At 50.6% G+C, this 16,648-nt stretch overlaps 2 protein-coding genes across 3 annotated transcripts; both read left to right on the top strand.

The window, feature by feature from the left end:
* Nucleotides 1-127: 127 nt before the first annotated feature.
* Nucleotides 128-7,341, top strand: LOC131206877 (E3 ubiquitin-protein ligase KCMF1). 2 transcript variants are annotated; one of them, XM_058199466.1, is made up of 6 exons: nucleotides 128-214; nucleotides 284-1,260; nucleotides 2,249-2,673; nucleotides 2,816-3,085; nucleotides 5,332-5,720; nucleotides 5,823-7,341. In XM_058199466.1, exons 2-6 carry the CDS (start codon nucleotides 1,245-1,247, stop codon nucleotides 6,409-6,411), a joined length of 1,689 nt encoding a protein of 562 aa, XP_058055449.1. In that variant the 5' UTR covers nucleotides 128-214; nucleotides 284-1,244; the 3' UTR covers nucleotides 6,412-7,341. The 2 variants fall into 2 exon arrangements, with proteins under 2 accessions (XP_058055449.1, XP_058055448.1); XM_058199465.1 differs by having other exon boundaries at nucleotides 138-790; nucleotides 851-1,260.
* Nucleotides 7,342-9,142: 1,801 nt separating this feature from the next.
* On the top strand, nucleotides 9,143-16,011 carry LOC131208569 (uncharacterized). The gene is made up of 5 exons (XM_058201362.1): nucleotides 9,143-9,219; nucleotides 9,308-9,657; nucleotides 13,187-14,086; nucleotides 15,168-15,393; nucleotides 15,462-16,011. Exons 2-5 carry the CDS (start codon nucleotides 9,312-9,314, stop codon nucleotides 15,841-15,843), a joined length of 1,854 nt encoding a protein of 617 aa, XP_058057345.1. The 5' UTR covers nucleotides 9,143-9,219; nucleotides 9,308-9,311; the 3' UTR covers nucleotides 15,844-16,011.
* Nucleotides 16,012-16,648: the final 637 nt, after the last annotated feature.

Below are 16,648 nucleotides of genomic sequence, written 5' to 3'. Positions count from 1 at the left end.
TTGGTACCCCTGCATGATCTGCTGACGGCTGAAAGTGTCAAAACCGCGCACCCCGCACCCGCCCGACGGCCCGACGAAGCAGTGGAACGGATTCGAGTGCAATTCCCTGCCAACAGTGCGCTTGTATGGGTGGGATACGTTACTAATCGAAGCGAGCAAAAGCCCCAAAGCAGAGAGTCATCGGGTCGACCGACGGAATCGGGCCCTGCTGAAAGTGTGGCAACGACTTTTCCCAACCCGCGGTCAAGCAAGCACGGAACCTCAAGTTCTAACCCAATTCCAGGATTGTCGCGCTGCATCCCACGCAAAAGGGAACCGAAGTGGGAATATCGAACAGCGGTCCATCGAAGCTGTCTATGCCATTTCGCTGTGTGGCCCTCCGTCGTGTCTGCAACTGATGAACCATTTTCCGGACAAGCACACGGCTAAACGAATGTAGCGAATTCAGTGAGCTGGTTTGTAGCGGCGAGTCCCGGTGGAAAACAAAAGCGCAACGAAAAGCGAAACTACGAGGCCAAGTCCCAAATTTCAACTCGGGCCTGGCGATTATGTGAATCGCTTTTCTTGTGTCAGTCGTGTGCGTGTGCGGTCTGTGAGCGTGTGGTTGTGTATGTGAGTGGGGTACGTACGTGCGTGCGTGCATCGCGTGTGTGTGCATGTGTGTATGTGCTCTAGTGGGTGCCCAAGGAAAAGGGCGCAGTGGTTGAGCACGGGGCAATAGTGGTTTCTGTGATTTTCCGTGTGCCGTGAAAATTGTGTCAACCAGCCCGAGTCAGCGCAACCTCCATCGGTCAGCAGCAGCTGCTGAAAACTCACGCACACGAAGATAATAATCCCTCCTCTTTGACAGGCGGTGGGATTAGCAGAGTTGCCCCAGTACACACCGTGCATGGCGGTGGGCCTCGTGAGGTTTTTGCCCCGAGTCTTGGAAGCAAAATATTTCCACTTACAAGCCGTTCGGCGGTGAACCACAACAAAAAGCATCAGCATACAGAACCGCGGCGGAAAAGAGTCGCATCGATACCTGTCAAGTAGGCCGCGAGTTTTCGAGACAGAGCATTGTGCTCGCTATACCGTCGAGTGTAGAATCGGAGTGATAGATAGCGGCGGTGGCGGCGGATATAGTGTGCATCGATCCCTTCCGTCCGCTGCGAACGCTTGTTGTGCGGCCTGTTTCTTCTTCACCGAGCAGCGCCATAACTGCCCCGCCTGTGCTTGGAGGACGGCTTCGGAAGTGAAAAATAATGAGTCGCCATGAAGGTAAAGAAGCCAACGCGTCGAAGAGACGAAGCAAATAGTGCAAGGAACAATTAAAAATCTCTCATAACACAGAAAGCAGGGATGCTGGAGTGAGCGTAGGGATCCAGAGGCCGGAAGACCGGCCCAACAGTTTGCCGATTGCGCGATCATCCTTGTGTGTTCGCCACATTTGTTTCGAAGTGGCATCGCAAAATTGTTGGTGTCCATGTTTGCGATGTGGTTGTTGTTGTTGTTATTGCTGTCGCACAAGACCCCTGACCCGCCTATGACCGGATGGCCAAAGTCGTCATTTACATCGCTGACTGTTTGTACCAACAGAAATGGCGACGTTTTCTCTGTTGCGAACGGGAGCCTCCTTAGGATGGGTTCAAGCTGAGCAACCCCTTCCGGGGTACGATCCGTGCAGCGCCGGTCATCGGTTGACCCGCGGCCCATTTATCTCGTTCCACCCGCATCTATCACCCGGCTATCTGTACTCAGGCGGTGGATGGAACGGTTCCGCTTCTGGGCACCGGCCCGTCGGATTGCAGCCGAGCACACGGATTTCGAGCGAGAATCGAAGCGATTCTTTGTGCTAAATATAGCGGATTTTTTCCTTGGACTCTCATGCGCACCTTACGCGCGACAAGACACCTTCCGTCGGTCGTGTGACCGTGTGTGTCCGCCGTTGTGGTTGTGTGGTGGAACACAATGGGCCGAGTGGCGGTGGCGGGCAGTAGAGTAAACACAGGATCACGTCATTGTTTGTGGTTAGTGTGCTGCCCTTTCTACCGTGATTACTTTCTTTTAAGGAGCTTCGACCCAGAACCCAGCAACCATTGCCATGTGTGAGATGCGTGGCTGCGAGGCCCACGTACTGTGTTGATGTTGCGGAAAAAGAGCGAAGAATTTAATGCGCGCTGCACTTATCTACCAATTTAACACACTGCTTTCTCTTTTTCTCTGTCTTTCCCTCTTTCTCCCCTTTTCTCTCTCTGTGTATGTCCAGGGGTTAGCTGTGATTCATGCCTGAAAAGTAACTTCCGCGGCAGACGGTACAAGTGTCTGATCTGCTATGACTACGATCTGTGTGCGAACTGCTACGAGGAGGGCGCCACGACCACTCGCCACTCGGCCGACCACCCGATGCAGTGCATACTTACGCAGTCGGACTTCGAGCTGTACTACGGCGGCGAGGTGCTGCCACCCGACCAGCCCCAGTCCTTCACCTGTCCGTACTGCAAGCGTATGGGTTTGAGTGATGCCGCACTCCTGGAGCACGTCAGTGCCGAGCACACCGACACCGGGCTGGAGGTTGTCTGTCCGGTGTGCGCCGCCTTGCCCGGTGGCGAACCGAACTTCGTAACGGATGACTTTGCCCGCCATCTAAGCCTCGAGCATCGCAGCGGATCCCGCGATCTCATCTCGTTTCTGATATCCTTTACCAATGACGACTGTTTGGGCTTGTTTCCCTCCCCCTTAGTTCTGCTTTCCTTCTAGGTGCTTGTCCTGCAAGGACGCTCTCGATACGTGTTCTTTGTTTCCTTAACTCAAGATCATTTTCGGAACCCTTTACGATGAACCATCAGCGATCCGTCATGGGGGAGTACGACGGATGCCGCACTCGGGTCGAGCGCTCGGTGGACCACGCTCACGTCGCTCGAACATGCACTTCAGCTCATCCGGTGGCGGCCTGTCGACACTGTCACCATCGGGCCGCGAATCGGTCGATCCGATCGCGGAACTGTTGCAGCAGCTGTCCAACGTTCGGCGTGGCGGAGCCCCTCAACCTTCCCAGCTGCAGCAGCTGCACATGCAGATTCAGCTCGAACGGCAGCAAGTCACTGTAAGTGTTCATGTATGTATGCGTGTGTCTGTGTGTAAATTTCCCTCGCAAGCATTGAGCGAGAGCGAGAGAGATATGTTGGCGTCTTCGGTAAACAAACTTTGCCCAGCTGATCGGTGCGGGGCAAGGGTGGCCGGGATGTGGGGGTGTTGAACATCGCATACTTCTCACCATGCACAGAGGGAGGCAGGTGACCCCAAGTAGTGGTGTGGTATTAAATTTAAACTAATGCGCAAAGTGGACGGAATGTTGGGTAAATTCGCGCACGAAACATTACACAACCTTTTCTCGAAGATGTTGAATTGGTTTTGTATTTTTTCTGGCCATTTGACCGCCAGGTAATGGTGGTGGTTTTCGAATTCACCAGCTAGAGAGAGAGCGGCAAGCAGTGGCGAGCTGCCGAAAATCAGCGCCCCTAGTCCGGCAGGGCTGGTTCTTCGCGGTTGCTTCGGTTTGTTTGTAGTGGGCCGCCCGTGTGCGATGCATTTAGATTTTCGCGGCAACTCGCGGCTTCGTGCGAAAGGGCGGATTTGTTGAACACCCAGTACGTCCTTCACTTTCCGTCCGTTCAGCCCGACACGTTCGGGGTGCTTTGCTAAAGCGTTTCCCCCGCAAAACGCGATCGCGATCGCTACATTCTTCGCCACAGGGAATGACGAACTGTGTCGTGGAAGGCGCGTACTTTTGAAGTTTGGAAAAATAAGCTACCGCTCGTTAGCTAATCGGTGTAATCCGCGGACCAGTGGTGTTCTTCCGGTCATCGATGCGGCCTGACGCAGATACACACAACACAGTACACATCTTTAAACACCATAAAAAGGAGACGAAGTTGAAAATAGCTTTTCCTTTGGCAGCGTCGAAGCGAGAATCGCGCAGTATCTAGCTTCCAACAACATCCGTTTATCTTCGCCAAACGAAAAACAAAGGAAACGCGAAAAAAGTGCAGGCAGAAAAAGGACAGAAAAAGGAATCTCGTTCCGAGGATCTCTCACCCGTTTGGTGATCGTGTAATAGCGCGCGCCCCAGAGTATCCGCCCGATGCAGCACTCCGGTGGTGGAAGTGTTATCAACCGGGCAAGGAGAGCAACAACGGCACTCCAAGAGGGGGTGGGACCGGGTGCGCACCTTCCAGCGATTCCTCCGATTGCGTTTTTGGTAGTTTGTATTTTCTTCGATTTTGTTTTCGTTGTGCACTGCAGCCACTGCTAGCCAAAACTGCATTCCTTTCGGTTTTGTGCATCATCACGGTGTCAATGGCAAATGGCCGGGAACAGTTTCACTTTTGACGGAAAAGAATAGCGACCTCCGCGACAGTCTTTATTCATATTTCGTACATCAAGCAAAACTATCATCTCAGTGTGCGCGCGTGTATCAGTGTCAATGTATGAAACAATCGTGCAGCACTTTTGGCATCATCCTTGGGCACTGACGCTTGAGGTGGCCTTCTTTTGCTACACGTTTCTCGCTGTGTACGCCTGTGTGTCGGTTACGGTAACGCTCTGCTGTCCTTAATCTTATCTGATGTCTCTTTATCCCTGTCCCCGTTGTGTGCCACTTTGTTAGCTGAAGGCGTGCAAAACTTTTAAGCAATTTCAACTACCAATTCGGCGAGTAAAACCGATGCGATGCATTCTATGGGTTGTGATTTCAATCTCAGTGCACGCTTGCCTCGTACATGGTTCTCGTGGATGTTTGGATCGATTTATTGCAGCTCAGCTCACTTTTTGGCACGTGGCACGCGAGAGCCAATTTTCTGTGTTTTGTAGGGCATTTCTGACACTAAATTTAGGACTTTATTATTGATGAACAGTGAAACACCCAGTTGACTTTGCCGGGGTTTCTCCGTTGCTAGGTTGCGTAAACAAACACTTTTAAATGTAGGTTTCAAATCATTACTGTCGTCCAAGACGTTTCGTTGTGCGCCATGAACCGGTTCGATTTATTGTACAAACCCTTCACGACATTCCGTGTACCATTGATGTTTCTTGTTGTAAATAATTACGGGGGAAATTGCAACCTTTGCGCTGCAATTGCATTTATTCATTACTGTTTGTAATATTTCTCAACGTTAGAATGTTCGTGCTGTATAATCAAACGAAAGCCAATTAAAAAATAAGTTCGGCATGCGCTACCATACGTGCTCGGGAAAAGGGCCCGTAAAATGTTTCGCAATGTCGTCTGAATGGAGCTAGTCCTGATGAAACGTTTCGTTTTTATTTTCGCTTTTCTTTTCGTCCTTCGTCAAGGCCGCTCGTCAACAGTTGGAGCGGCTACCAAGACGACAGCAGCAGCCGACGGTCGTCTCCACCGCCCCGAGCGGTGCAACCGGTGTCAACAACAATGCGATAGGCAGCAGCCAGGCCAACTCGAACCACACAATCATCACACTGAATGCCGGTGGGCGCGATGCACCGATCGCTGCAGCGTCCTCGTCGATGCCGGTACCGATCGGTCTGGTCGGTGTTAGCAACATCCTCGGCCCGATCGGTGGTTCCGGTGGACCCGCGACCGGATCGAGCTCGCAGCAGCAGCAGCAACAGCAACAGCAGCAATCGCAGTTTTTGATGGCACGCTTCATGGCACCCACAATGGATGAGGCCGAGCAAGCGCAGCTGGAACGCGATCGAGCTGACAGGTACGTTGCGCCGTGTGGAGTCTCGAATCCGATCTGGGACGGGAAAGTATTTGATGGGAAATGTTGCTTTAATGCTTGTCTTGTCAACCGACCAATTTACAGATCGCAATTTGTGCAAGCTTTAATGTTATCAACCATCGCAAACATTCAATCGTTCAATAAGAGCAGCAGCACCGCCGCCGCCGACGAAGAATTGTCCGATGAGTTGAGTTCATTGAATTTAGGCGTTGGAAATACTAGTAGTACCGTTAACAATAGTGTAAGGAGGTCTCAGCCGCTAGTGGACGACGGTGGCGAGGAGGGAGGACTGGATGGTGACGGAGGCGGTACTGGTGGTGCTACGACGGCTGAATCCGGCAACTATGGCGGCGAGAAGGAGGACGGTGGTGGTGGCAATTGTGATAGTTTCAAGCTTGGTGCCGATTCGCAGGCACGGGCCGGGCAGCAGCAGCATGGATCCACTGGCGGTGGCAAACCCGGCAAAGGACAGCCATCTGCCAAGCCTGGTGCTGGAGGTGGCGGCGGTGGCGGTGGAGGGGCCGTTGAGCGCAGGACGTCATCACGCCAAACGCCTCCCTCGTCCGGTGGCGGAAATGCTGCCAAAGCGCGCGAAATGAAACAAGCGAACGCTGCGTCCAATACTTCCTCGTCGGTGTCCTCGAGACAGCACCACGTGCCAGACCCCAGGTAGTGTTTGGTCGTCGAAATGGTGGTATAAATTATTTAGCAAGAAAGAGCAAGCGAGAGAGAGAGCGTGGGAGAGGAAGCGAGAAAGCCAACAGCAGCAGCAGCGTACGCAAACACAACAATATCTATCCGTTTCCTAATCGAATGCAGAATGAGGCCAGCAAAAGGGAAGCAAAGGGATTGGGTCTTCTAAGCGGAAGCCGATCGATAGGAATGTGGATGGATGCTGCCGTGTCCTTCGTGTGTGTGTGTATGTGTGTGTGTGGTAAGGGAAACAGCGCTCAGCTCATTGACCCCTTTGTCTCCCACCCCGCTTGCCTCGTTGTCGCCTTGGATCGAAGGATGAAAATGCAACACAAACAGAAAGCATAAAAAATAAAATAAAACGTAAAAATTATTATGTGTGATCAGCAAAAACAAAAACCAACTAAGCAAAGCCTAGCAGAAAGGATAGATTGTCTCTATATTCGAAACACGGCACAGCAGAGCAAGCACACCAAGGGGCGCCTCGCCATGTCTGGGAAGGGAATTCTTACCGCTCTCACTGTGAAGAAATGTGTATTTCGTGGTAAAACCGCGTGATGCGGAACGCCTCAGCGCGGTTGGAAACGCGAAACTAAACAAAGTCACGCTACAAAAAGAAGAAATAGTAATCGAGCATACAAAAAGCAAACACTAATTATAAATATCTTGTAATAAGAAGAAATGAACACAAAAATAAGAAATGATTTCTGGAAACAGCATCACGGTTTGGAATCCTTTATAATCTTGCGAGTCGAATCACTGCACCACCCAAACATACAGTCACACCATTAAAGTTTAAACACTCATACAGAAGATAGAGGATGCGACAGTTATGTGGAAGTTTTTGGAACCGTTGAGAAAGGGCAATGTGTCGAAACAATTAGCATTCACATACAACTCACTTCCGAGCTGTGCCTGCGTGATGCAAGGCGTGATGGCCGTTTTGGATGTGTATTTTGTGAGCGGCCTCTCGAGACGATCGTGATCCAGTGGGATGCAGACATTGGGCGCATTTCCGTGTACCTGGTTCAAATGCGAATATTCTAGCCAAGAATAATTGTTGTTTTGCTCTTATTCAGTTCAACAAATGTGACCCCGTCAAAGCGACTGAGATGATCGTTGAAGGTTTTGCGCCTTGGCTCTCCAAAAAGATATTGGTTTGTTCGAACACATAACCGATTACTGGTTGATGTGGCCTGCACATTGCTAACGCCAGCGATAGGCACGTCTGGGCTATTAAGTTTTTCTTGTGTTAAAAGTTTTTTTTTTCAATTGCACCGTACCTTGTTTTATCGGTGGATTGGCCTTGATGACCGTGAGTGGGAAAAACAATGTAAACTAATCATTATTCGTTAACCAACAACATCGTACGATCCAGATGCACCGTTGCCAATTTGAGAAACCATATAAACATAGAAACATAACGGAAGCAAGAAGTAAGGCGGCTCCGCAAATGGGAATAAGGGTCTGGAGCATTTTGAAGACAGGCCAACGACGGCTGCATGGTCGGCGTAGGACATGTCCAGACACACTGAGAGACACTGGAAAGAGGACGATCAAGAGCGATAAAAATGAATGTATGTGATCGAGCGATAGAAAGGAACGGCGAGAGCTGGGCGCGAGTATAAAGAGGCCATAGTCGCCGTGCAAATCCATAGTCGTTTGTTGTTTATTTTCATATTCAGTTAGGGGATACTATTCTTCGTAAGCGCATGCACGCATGCAGAAATTGTCAAGCAGCTTGAGAAGCTAGGCATTAACCGATTGTACGATCCTATTCTAGTTTTTAAAATATTCCTTCTTACGTTTTTTAAACATTTATTACAATTGAAGCGTTGCTTTACCTCCAACACGATGCCGCCATCGCTAGTTTGTGAGACTAACCTGTGAAACTTTAAACAAAAAAACACCGTCACCGTTCAGATACAGCAGCGTACGCATCAGAATTGTCTAGTGTACATTTTTCTTTACCGCTAATTGGAAACATATCTGTTAATCGTTTTGTTTATGATTGAATCAAGAATTTACGGTTGAAACCCGTAGAGTTCTTTTTGTATTTGGGTTACCTTTTCATTACGAACGAATTTTCATCGCCCGCTACCCTTAAACATGATTCTGAAAAAAACATATATTTATCTAGCGCTTGTATAGAACTTTAAATTTTAAAAACAATCGATAATTACTGAAAAAAACAACAACAAAATAATAATTCAATGTTGAAAATAAAGCAAGACATAGAAAAATGAGTCGTGCAGCTGTGTGTATAGTTTTTTTTACTACACTTTCTTGTGCACTGTAACATTATTGCGTAACAAGCGTCACGTGCAGGCAGTCTCCGAACGTCTTCTGCGCCCTTTACATGTGGCGATGTGAAACAATACTGTTTCATATAGTTTTCGCAGAGACTCTTCGACAACATTAAGAGATGGGCGAAATTGACCCGATAACGATTCGGTTCGATCTTGCAACCATGTCCCGTTTAAATTTTTCGGCAATGTTTTCAAACCGCGCAACGGCTGCGGTCCGGAGCAATGCAAGCCAATCGACCGCATATTGTAAACGGCGCGGCGTTCCCGTCGGCTGTCAGTGCAAGCGTTGACAGATACGGCAAAAACAGAGAAAACAATTTTAGTGCTGCAGCTCCTTTGATTACGGTGAAATGTACATAAATTACTGCTAACAACTTTCCCACAGCGGATCAATATGGTTCAGGACGTGTGCAAACGAAGCAGGCATTGAGTGTTCACCGTTCTAAGCTCCAGCAACGTCGACCGAACGCGCACAGAAAGTAAGTGGAGTTTTTGGTTTCCCGTTGCCGGTCCACACGACCGAGTGATACAATTTTACAGACGACTGCTTTATTTGTCTTGTTGCAGCAAAATGCACTCGTCCAACATAGTGCAGCTCGATTGGAGCGAGCGGATTGTACACACGGCACTGACCCACCATCACGGTAATGGGGACGTCTATCGACGATTCCAGGACAACGACGGCGGAAGCAGTAGTTCCGCGAGTAATGATACGGAATGCACTACGCTCTTGGACGAAACTTGCCGAAAGAACGACCGATTGTACGATTTCACTTCAGGCAGCGAGCGGCACCATTACCGCGCTGGTGGCAGTGGATGCTCGAAGAACAAAGTGTTTTTCTTTGTGACCGCCGTGTTTGTATTTTTTACGCTGCTTCTGGCCAACTTTCCCGTCGGCAACGATCGAGGCCGTGTCGGTAAGTTTCATCCCCCATTTCGTCAGTTTTCCAACATTAGACCGCATCGAAAGCAAACACCTGGGAAGCGTACGCCGTTAGCTACGGCTTACTGTGATTGGGACGCCATCCTTTCTTTTCCTTTTCCTTATCGGTTCATCTGTGAATCGATATTCCTCATGAACCAAAGCACCGATACTGCTGGCTGACGATTGACGAAATATTACTTTGGCCTCGAACGCTGATTGAAAAATTCATTGACACTGCTTTGCCGTGCAGTGGTGCCGGCGAAGGATAGGACAGCACAGATCGAACCGGTAAAAAAACATTCATCATTCTTCACCAGCGTCTGTGGTGGCGATCGCGAAGATTGCGACAACGGATGGCGCACATTCGACTGGTGCGAATGCTACGGCCATTAACCCCGCAGCTCGATTGGCTATCACACCCCTATGGTCATGTTTTGGCTAGACGTTTGACATTTGCAGGTTTTGATTATGCAAATTTCTTTCGTCGGACGCGTTCAGACACACGCTATTTGGGCGGGAGTGCGTTGCCCGAATGTCGAGCGCTCCGAATCTCGCCCTCTCGAAAGTACGTCCTTCTGAGTATCTTTCTGCATTTTGTGGGCAGCATTCTGGAAAACGGGCGGCAAAAAATAAACAAGGATCGAAAGCGAAGCAAAGTGTACGGAAAAGGGTCAGAAAACCGAAATAAAAAACAGCTGAGGAGCACAAAGCATCGTGCAAATCATAAGGGAAAGCGAATTGAATTCAACGAATTTCAATTGATTCAATTGGCGAAATACGGGCACTCCGACCGCCGCTTACCCATGGGAAGGATACTGCTTCTGAGTACCTAAGGAAGAAGCTAAATATAACGCCCAAAGCGGTACCGTGATGACCTCTTTTGGTACAGACGAGGATAATGTTTACCAGCCCAGTTCTTTACAGTCTTTGGTAAATGTTAAGTCCTGTTCCTGGTAGTTGAACACGATCATATTCTTACTCAGTCGAAACGTGGATGTGAAATGTGGAAAAGTTCACGCTGCAATTACCGGAATTGTTTCTAACAAATTTTAGCATAACTCCCATCAAAGACTATGTTAGATGGTCCATTAACTGCTCCAAGGGAAACTCGTTGTTCGTCCGTTGGCCGGATGTGTAATGGGTTTAATGGGTGAACATTAAAGCAGATTTGTCGAAACCGATGCGCGTCTCCGTCTGTTCGTTTGCCGCCTACAGTCCAATCATTAGTTAAAAGAGCTTGCCAGCGCCTGCCACGTCCGCCGCCGCAACGGGTACCAACAAATGAATTTAAAGACAATTTGTTCGCAGAAGTGCGTTCCTCCAAATCATTCATTTTGCCCGATTAGAAGCCGAAAGCACAATTGGTCTCTCTGCTGTCGCGTCTAGTGGCGCTCTCTTCTGCTCTAGGCTTGAATCGGGCGTCGGCCAGAATTGAAAAGTGCCGCACACACTCGCGATGCCTCGGTCGCGCCTCCTCAGCATCATCACGCACCCCCAGCCCATTGCTCGCCCACCCCGTCAAAGGGTGACGCCGAGCGACGATCCCCCTACCTCAAGATTCTATCAATGAAAGCGGGTTCGTGTGGAAGTTTCATGGCTTCCAAGAAAGTGAAACCAGATCGCTGGACGGTTTCGCGTTCGCGCCCGTCGGCATGGACAAACGCATGAATGAAGCGACACCGGAAGCTGTAGCACCGGATGACGTCAGGCTCGGACTGGAACATGGTGATGCTCGTCGTGCGTAAGCAACGAGGCCGTAACATGTGCCATGATGGAGGGCTAAGAGGAATACAGGCGCGAATCACAATCGGTTCGTGGGGTGCGTATACGCATGCTGGCTGCGCCAAAAAGAGAGAGTCCTCGGCATGCTCGTCGCGCGAAACAGTCCGCTGCTGGCTCGCCTACAATGTGACACGCACGACGAAACAGGGAGGTCAATATATTGCTCCCTCGGAGTCCTGGCCGGGTGCGCGCGTTGATTGGAATCAATTTAAAACTTTTTAATTTTATTGATACCATTTTGCACACATCACTGATTTGAAACCACTTGACACAACGGGCGGAATGACCGGCTGCATATGGCGCGCGGTGCGGTCCCCGTCCCCGAGAAGGACGTTAAATGGTTGCTGACAGCGTCGCCAACGACGACGATGGGCCACAGCGATGGAATGCACCCACTGTGCTCCCCACCGTAGCCCACGGTCGGCGACAGTGGCACAGTGATTGGTCGCGGATCAACACCCCAAAACCGGACGCGCTCGCCGCCCCCCTCTGTGACCCGGCGTGAGTTATTTGCCGCTGCAGTTGCACGGTGCGCCGCGGGGTCAACTGGTCGCGCATACGCTCCGCAACAACACGTCCATATCAACAACGGGTCCAAGGTTGCTGCACCGCCAAACGAGTTGACGTCGGAGATGCTACGCAGGAGACGATCGCGGCCACGATCGTGGCCACCGTATTTTTGTGTCGATAAGCGACCGTTCAAGGGAACAGTTTTAAACTTTTTATCACAATCTCGTTGTGGTTCGTTGTTTATAGCTATGTTTTGTTGAAGGACATTTGTTGATAAGGTTTTGTTTTAGAACGCAAGGTTGAGTAAGTTATAAACAGAGTATTTAAGTATGACACAATTTCCTAGAATGCTCTTTAAATTGCTGTTCTATTCTACAGTTTCTAGTTTCGTGTTTTTTTTAAATTTTTTTGCCGATGTCACGTGAACAACTTTGTTGCGAAAACACGGTCATTGATTTGCGTCGGACAGCCGGCTAGCTAGCGAGGAAGGTTCTTGTTGCGGTATTGTCTGATGGAGACTGCTGCAAATGATGCCACTATAATGACGGCCAGCAGAGCACGACGTTGGCGCACGTCTTCGTGTCGCATTCGCACACCAGCCACCGGTTGCCAGTGGTGCAATACTGGACGGTAGATCGAGACTGTTTTCCCCGCTCCTCCCGCGGACACATTCGATCGAGAAGGAGGATATCATCGTGATCGTCGTTGTTGGTTGCGCCGCGATCATCGTTGTCATCGTCGTCATCGCGTCAGTGCTGTCCAGACCCCGCCAAATCCCCGTGGTGCGAACACTTGGCCCATTGGGGCCCGGTGTCATTGTGCTGCGTGGCGTTGGCGTGGCATTTTGCTGCGTCGCTGCATATTTTGCATTCGCGCTCGTCACGCTCCCGAGCTGCGATCGCACTACCGGAGCAGTGCAGTCTGGGGGTGCTCCGATCTTCGGTGTGGTGATCTCCGGGAAGATCTGTCTCGGTCGTGGCTTTATCGCGATCACGATCGGTTCTTTTCGCAGACGTGCCTCGTTCGCGACAGTTTCTTCGCTACTCGTTTTAATTGCGCCGACGTTGGACGTTCGCTATTCGGGGCTGGCTGACGGTTGCTGTTTAATTTGTTAATTTTTCGTTTGCTGCTGTGCGGGGTTTTGTGCTCGGTTGAATAGTTCGGTTGTAGCGTGGACTTGGGGGGATAATCAACAAGTGTCTTACGGTGCTTCTTCTGCGGTCTTCCAGGGACGATCGTTGGCTGGGGATTGAACACGTCGCGCCAGACGATGGACTATATCCTGCCGTATGAGAACACGACCATGATCGATCCGGCGAACGTGTGCACGGCCGAGGAACCCCGAGCCGGGCTGACGGAGGAAAGCGAAAAAGTGTTCCTGTTGATCGTGGTGTGCTCGTCGGCGGGCAACTTTGAGGCCCGGCAAACGATCCGTCAGACGTGGGGCAACGTGCGCGATTTTAACTACGATCAGTTCCGGTTCCTACACGCCAGTTTACGTGGCGAGTACCTGGAACCGAAGGCATCGATCAGAGCTACGCTAAAGGAGTACGTCCTAATGCCAGGCACTCTCGATCCTGTGGCGGAGGAAAGCCGAGTAAGTAATGGTGGACGGACCGAACAATTTCTTGATGATGGCCGATCGTTCTTTCAGGATCACCCCAAACCCAATTCTAGTCACAGTGCTTTCACCCGCAACGAGAGCTTGCTCCTCGCAAACAGTGCTTTCAATATCAAAGTAGTGTTTCTTGTCGGTCAATCGGAGTCGGACTATGTCCAACAGCATCAGCGGACGGCAACCGTCGACACGTACGGCAAACCCGTCGACGTGACACCGCCGAATGCAGCCACCAAAGAGGATCGTGTACTCGCGGCCACGAGTGATCCGGCGGCGTTCGAGGACCAAGCGCCCGGTACGGTGCGATCGCTGTTCCCGAACGGTGCGGACGTAGACCCGGCCTTCAACATCGTCCCACCGGCCGTGGTCGACGAGCTGCAGCTGCGCATCGTAAACGAGAGCGAAACGCACGGTGATATTATACAGGAGAGCTTTATAGATAGTTACAATAACTTGACACTGAAGACGATCATGATGCTGAAGTGGGTTACCAACAACTGTGATGGCAAAGGTGAGTGAGCCCGGGTGTGCTTGTGTGTTGTGTAGCAGCCGAACCGCAGCTTATCCCGGGGATCGCTTTGGGGCTTTGGTTTTTTTCTAAACGTGTTTTAAGTGTAGTTATAGAGTTTAGAATCGAATGGTTGGTTAGGTGATTCGTGTGGTTGATGGTGCTGATGGTGATGGTGCGATGGTGCCGGCCAGACGCGGTGATGGTTTAGCTTCCCTCCGGATGAGCGAAACGACGGATGTGACGTCTTCAGCCTCCGCAATGTAGAGCACCGTTTTTTAACGAGCTGTATCTTTTAATATCACGGCCAATGATGCGTTTCAGAAAACGTTAGCAACAACGGTAAGGATCGTCGGCTGCGTGTCGAGAGCAAGGCGTATCTGCAGTTTCAGATGGAAACGCGTGACTACACGAGCGACATATACGCCCGCATGCTGGTGTATGTGCACGGCGAGGATTGGTGGAAGCAGAACGGCGGTGAACCGATAGCACCGCTGAAAGCCGGCCAAGACAGCGTGTCCTTCACCGTGGGGAAAGGTGTGAAGGGATCGGCGATCGTCGGTCGCTATCACGGACCCATCCCGAAGGGCGAGGGCCGCTTCATCGAGTTTAACGTGACGTCGATGGTGCTGGAATGGTTTGCCGAGCGCGACCAGCTCATGGGTGGACCGCGCACCAACAAGTACGTGGTGCTGGAAACGTTCAACGAGCTGTCCCGCAAGCTGGTAGTCGATCATCCGAATGGGGGCAAATTTGTAAGCACCGGTGCCTGTGCGGCACCCTTGTGTCTGTAGTGTCTGTATTTAGTGCTTTCTTCCTTACTAACATCAGCTTCCGTGGTGCGCGTTTTGTTGGTCGATGGCAGCAGCGGTGGGAGCGTGGTAAGGGTGATTTGTCCGTTTCTCCGTCGGCAATAAGTTTCATTCCATTGTGGTGTGGTGCGGTTCGTGTTGCTTTAGTATGTGTTTTAATTTTTGGCCATTTTTTCTAACGAGCACACTGGACGCCCCTCCCGTGGCCGATGCGTGTGTCGCGTCTTTTCTTTTTCTTCCTCCACGCGGTTTTGGTACACCTTTCTTCACAGTTAAATTTCTCATGAAGTGTGACGATGACACGTTCGTCAACGTGCCCAATCTGGTGCAGGTCTTGCTGGGCGGCACGGTTCCTCTGTACAAAGCAGCCATATCATTCTACGACAACAGCTCGGTGGCGGTCAAGTCGACCAAAAATCGGCTCGTCGAGGGACACCATCTGCTGACGGGGTTTCTGTTCTGCGAAGCGAAACCGATCGGTGACACCAGCAGCAAATGGTACGAAGCGTGTGTCTAAACGATTTGAAAATTAAGTTTTTACGACTGAACCATACGCCGTTCCCTAGGTATTCACCGACCTATATGTACAACCGGGAAGTCTACCCGAACTACCTTTCCGGAACGGCGTATCTGATGAACTTTGAGGCGGCGAAACTGTTATACCGCACTAGTCTATCGACGCCGATCTTCCACCTGGAGGACGTCTACCTGACGGGCATCGTGGCGGACCGGGCGAAGGTACGCCGTCGTCACCATCCCCTGTTCTTCTACTCGTACACCAAGGACTTGTGCGCACTGCGCGGCATGATCTCACAACATCAACTGCAGCCGAGCGAGATACGCACCGCATTCGAATTCATAAGGAACGGGTCGATTGTGTGCCGGGCGCCCGAAAAGCATCTTACCGTCGGCCAGTTGAAGCTGCAGCAGCGTAAAAAGTGTCAATGATGTCGTAAGCGGCAGCCCTGTACCGTCCAGCGGCCGCCTGCTTCCCGGTACCGGCGCTACCATCGACAGTTCCTGCCCATCTGGTGAGATGCGTTTGAGAACGCCACGGACCGGCCACCATGAAACCACCGTTTCCTGTTGCGTGCAGCGCCCCATCGAATCTCGCTCCTCTTTGCCTCGCTTACCAATTTACCGGTTGCGCACCAATTTTATGTGTTGGTTTCCGATGTTCCGCACACTCCATTAGACTGCATCGCACGTAGGACTGCATTTACCACGGGAACACGCACAGCATAGTAGACTCAAGGGTACCCTCCGGGGTAGTTCTCCGGCTGACAGTTAGTAGGGCGTTGAACGTTACAAGTGAGGTCTTTGATTTCTCCAATCACCTACCATCTGGTCGCTGCTAAATCTACAATGTAAGCCATTAGTACTGCGCACAAAGAGTGTGACGTCCAAGCACTGGCAAATGAATGGAACGATTAATGGATTGACAAACGAACGGAACGAATGCACAATGTGACTGTAGTGTGTATTATTCTTGAACAAACCAACAATTAAGTCTGCTGACGCGCTTCCTCTCAACGAATCGATTGATCGAACGAAAACTAATGAAAACGAAAACATACAAACGTTAAATTTACAAACACAAGAAAAAAGACAACATATTTAGCTAAGCTTTTTGCCTTCAACACAAACGTCCTTACTGATAGTATAATAACTTATTGCATAGTAGGTATTTTGTATAGGCGAGTTATTGGACATCTCACAAAGCACGCACGGCCCAGGGCAGCTCACCGGTGGC

Source organism: Anopheles bellator, chromosome 2 (genome assembly GCF_943735745.2).
Source record: "Anopheles bellator chromosome 2, idAnoBellAS_SP24_06.2, whole genome shotgun sequence".
NCBI lineage: Eukaryota > Metazoa > Arthropoda > Insecta > Diptera > Culicidae > Anopheles > Anopheles bellator.
The sequence above is the reverse complement of the archived record's forward strand: the minus strand, read 5'-3'. Positions and strand labels throughout refer to the sequence as shown.

Bases quoted from the DNA above. Each gene is read 5' to 3' on its own strand.
- LOC131206877 (XM_058199466.1), top strand. The intron at 2,674-2,815 runs ATATCCTTTACC...GGAACCCTTTAC, and splicing joins GCGATCTCATCTCGTTTCTG to GATGAACCATCAGCGATCCG. The intron at 5,721-5,822 runs GTACGTTGCGCC...ACCAATTTACAG, and splicing joins GAACGCGATCGAGCTGACAG to ATCGCAATTTGTGCAAGCTT.
- LOC131208569 (XM_058201362.1), top strand. From the start codon at position 9,312: ATGCACTCGTCCAACATAGTGCAGCTCGATTGGAGCGAGCGGATTGTA. The intron at 9,658-13,186 runs GTAAGTTTCATC...GCGGTCTTCCAG, and splicing joins CAACGATCGAGGCCGTGTCG to GGACGATCGTTGGCTGGGGA. The intron at 15,394-15,461 runs GTACGAAGCGTG...GCCGTTCCCTAG, and splicing joins GGTGACACCAGCAGCAAATG to GTATTCACCGACCTATATGT.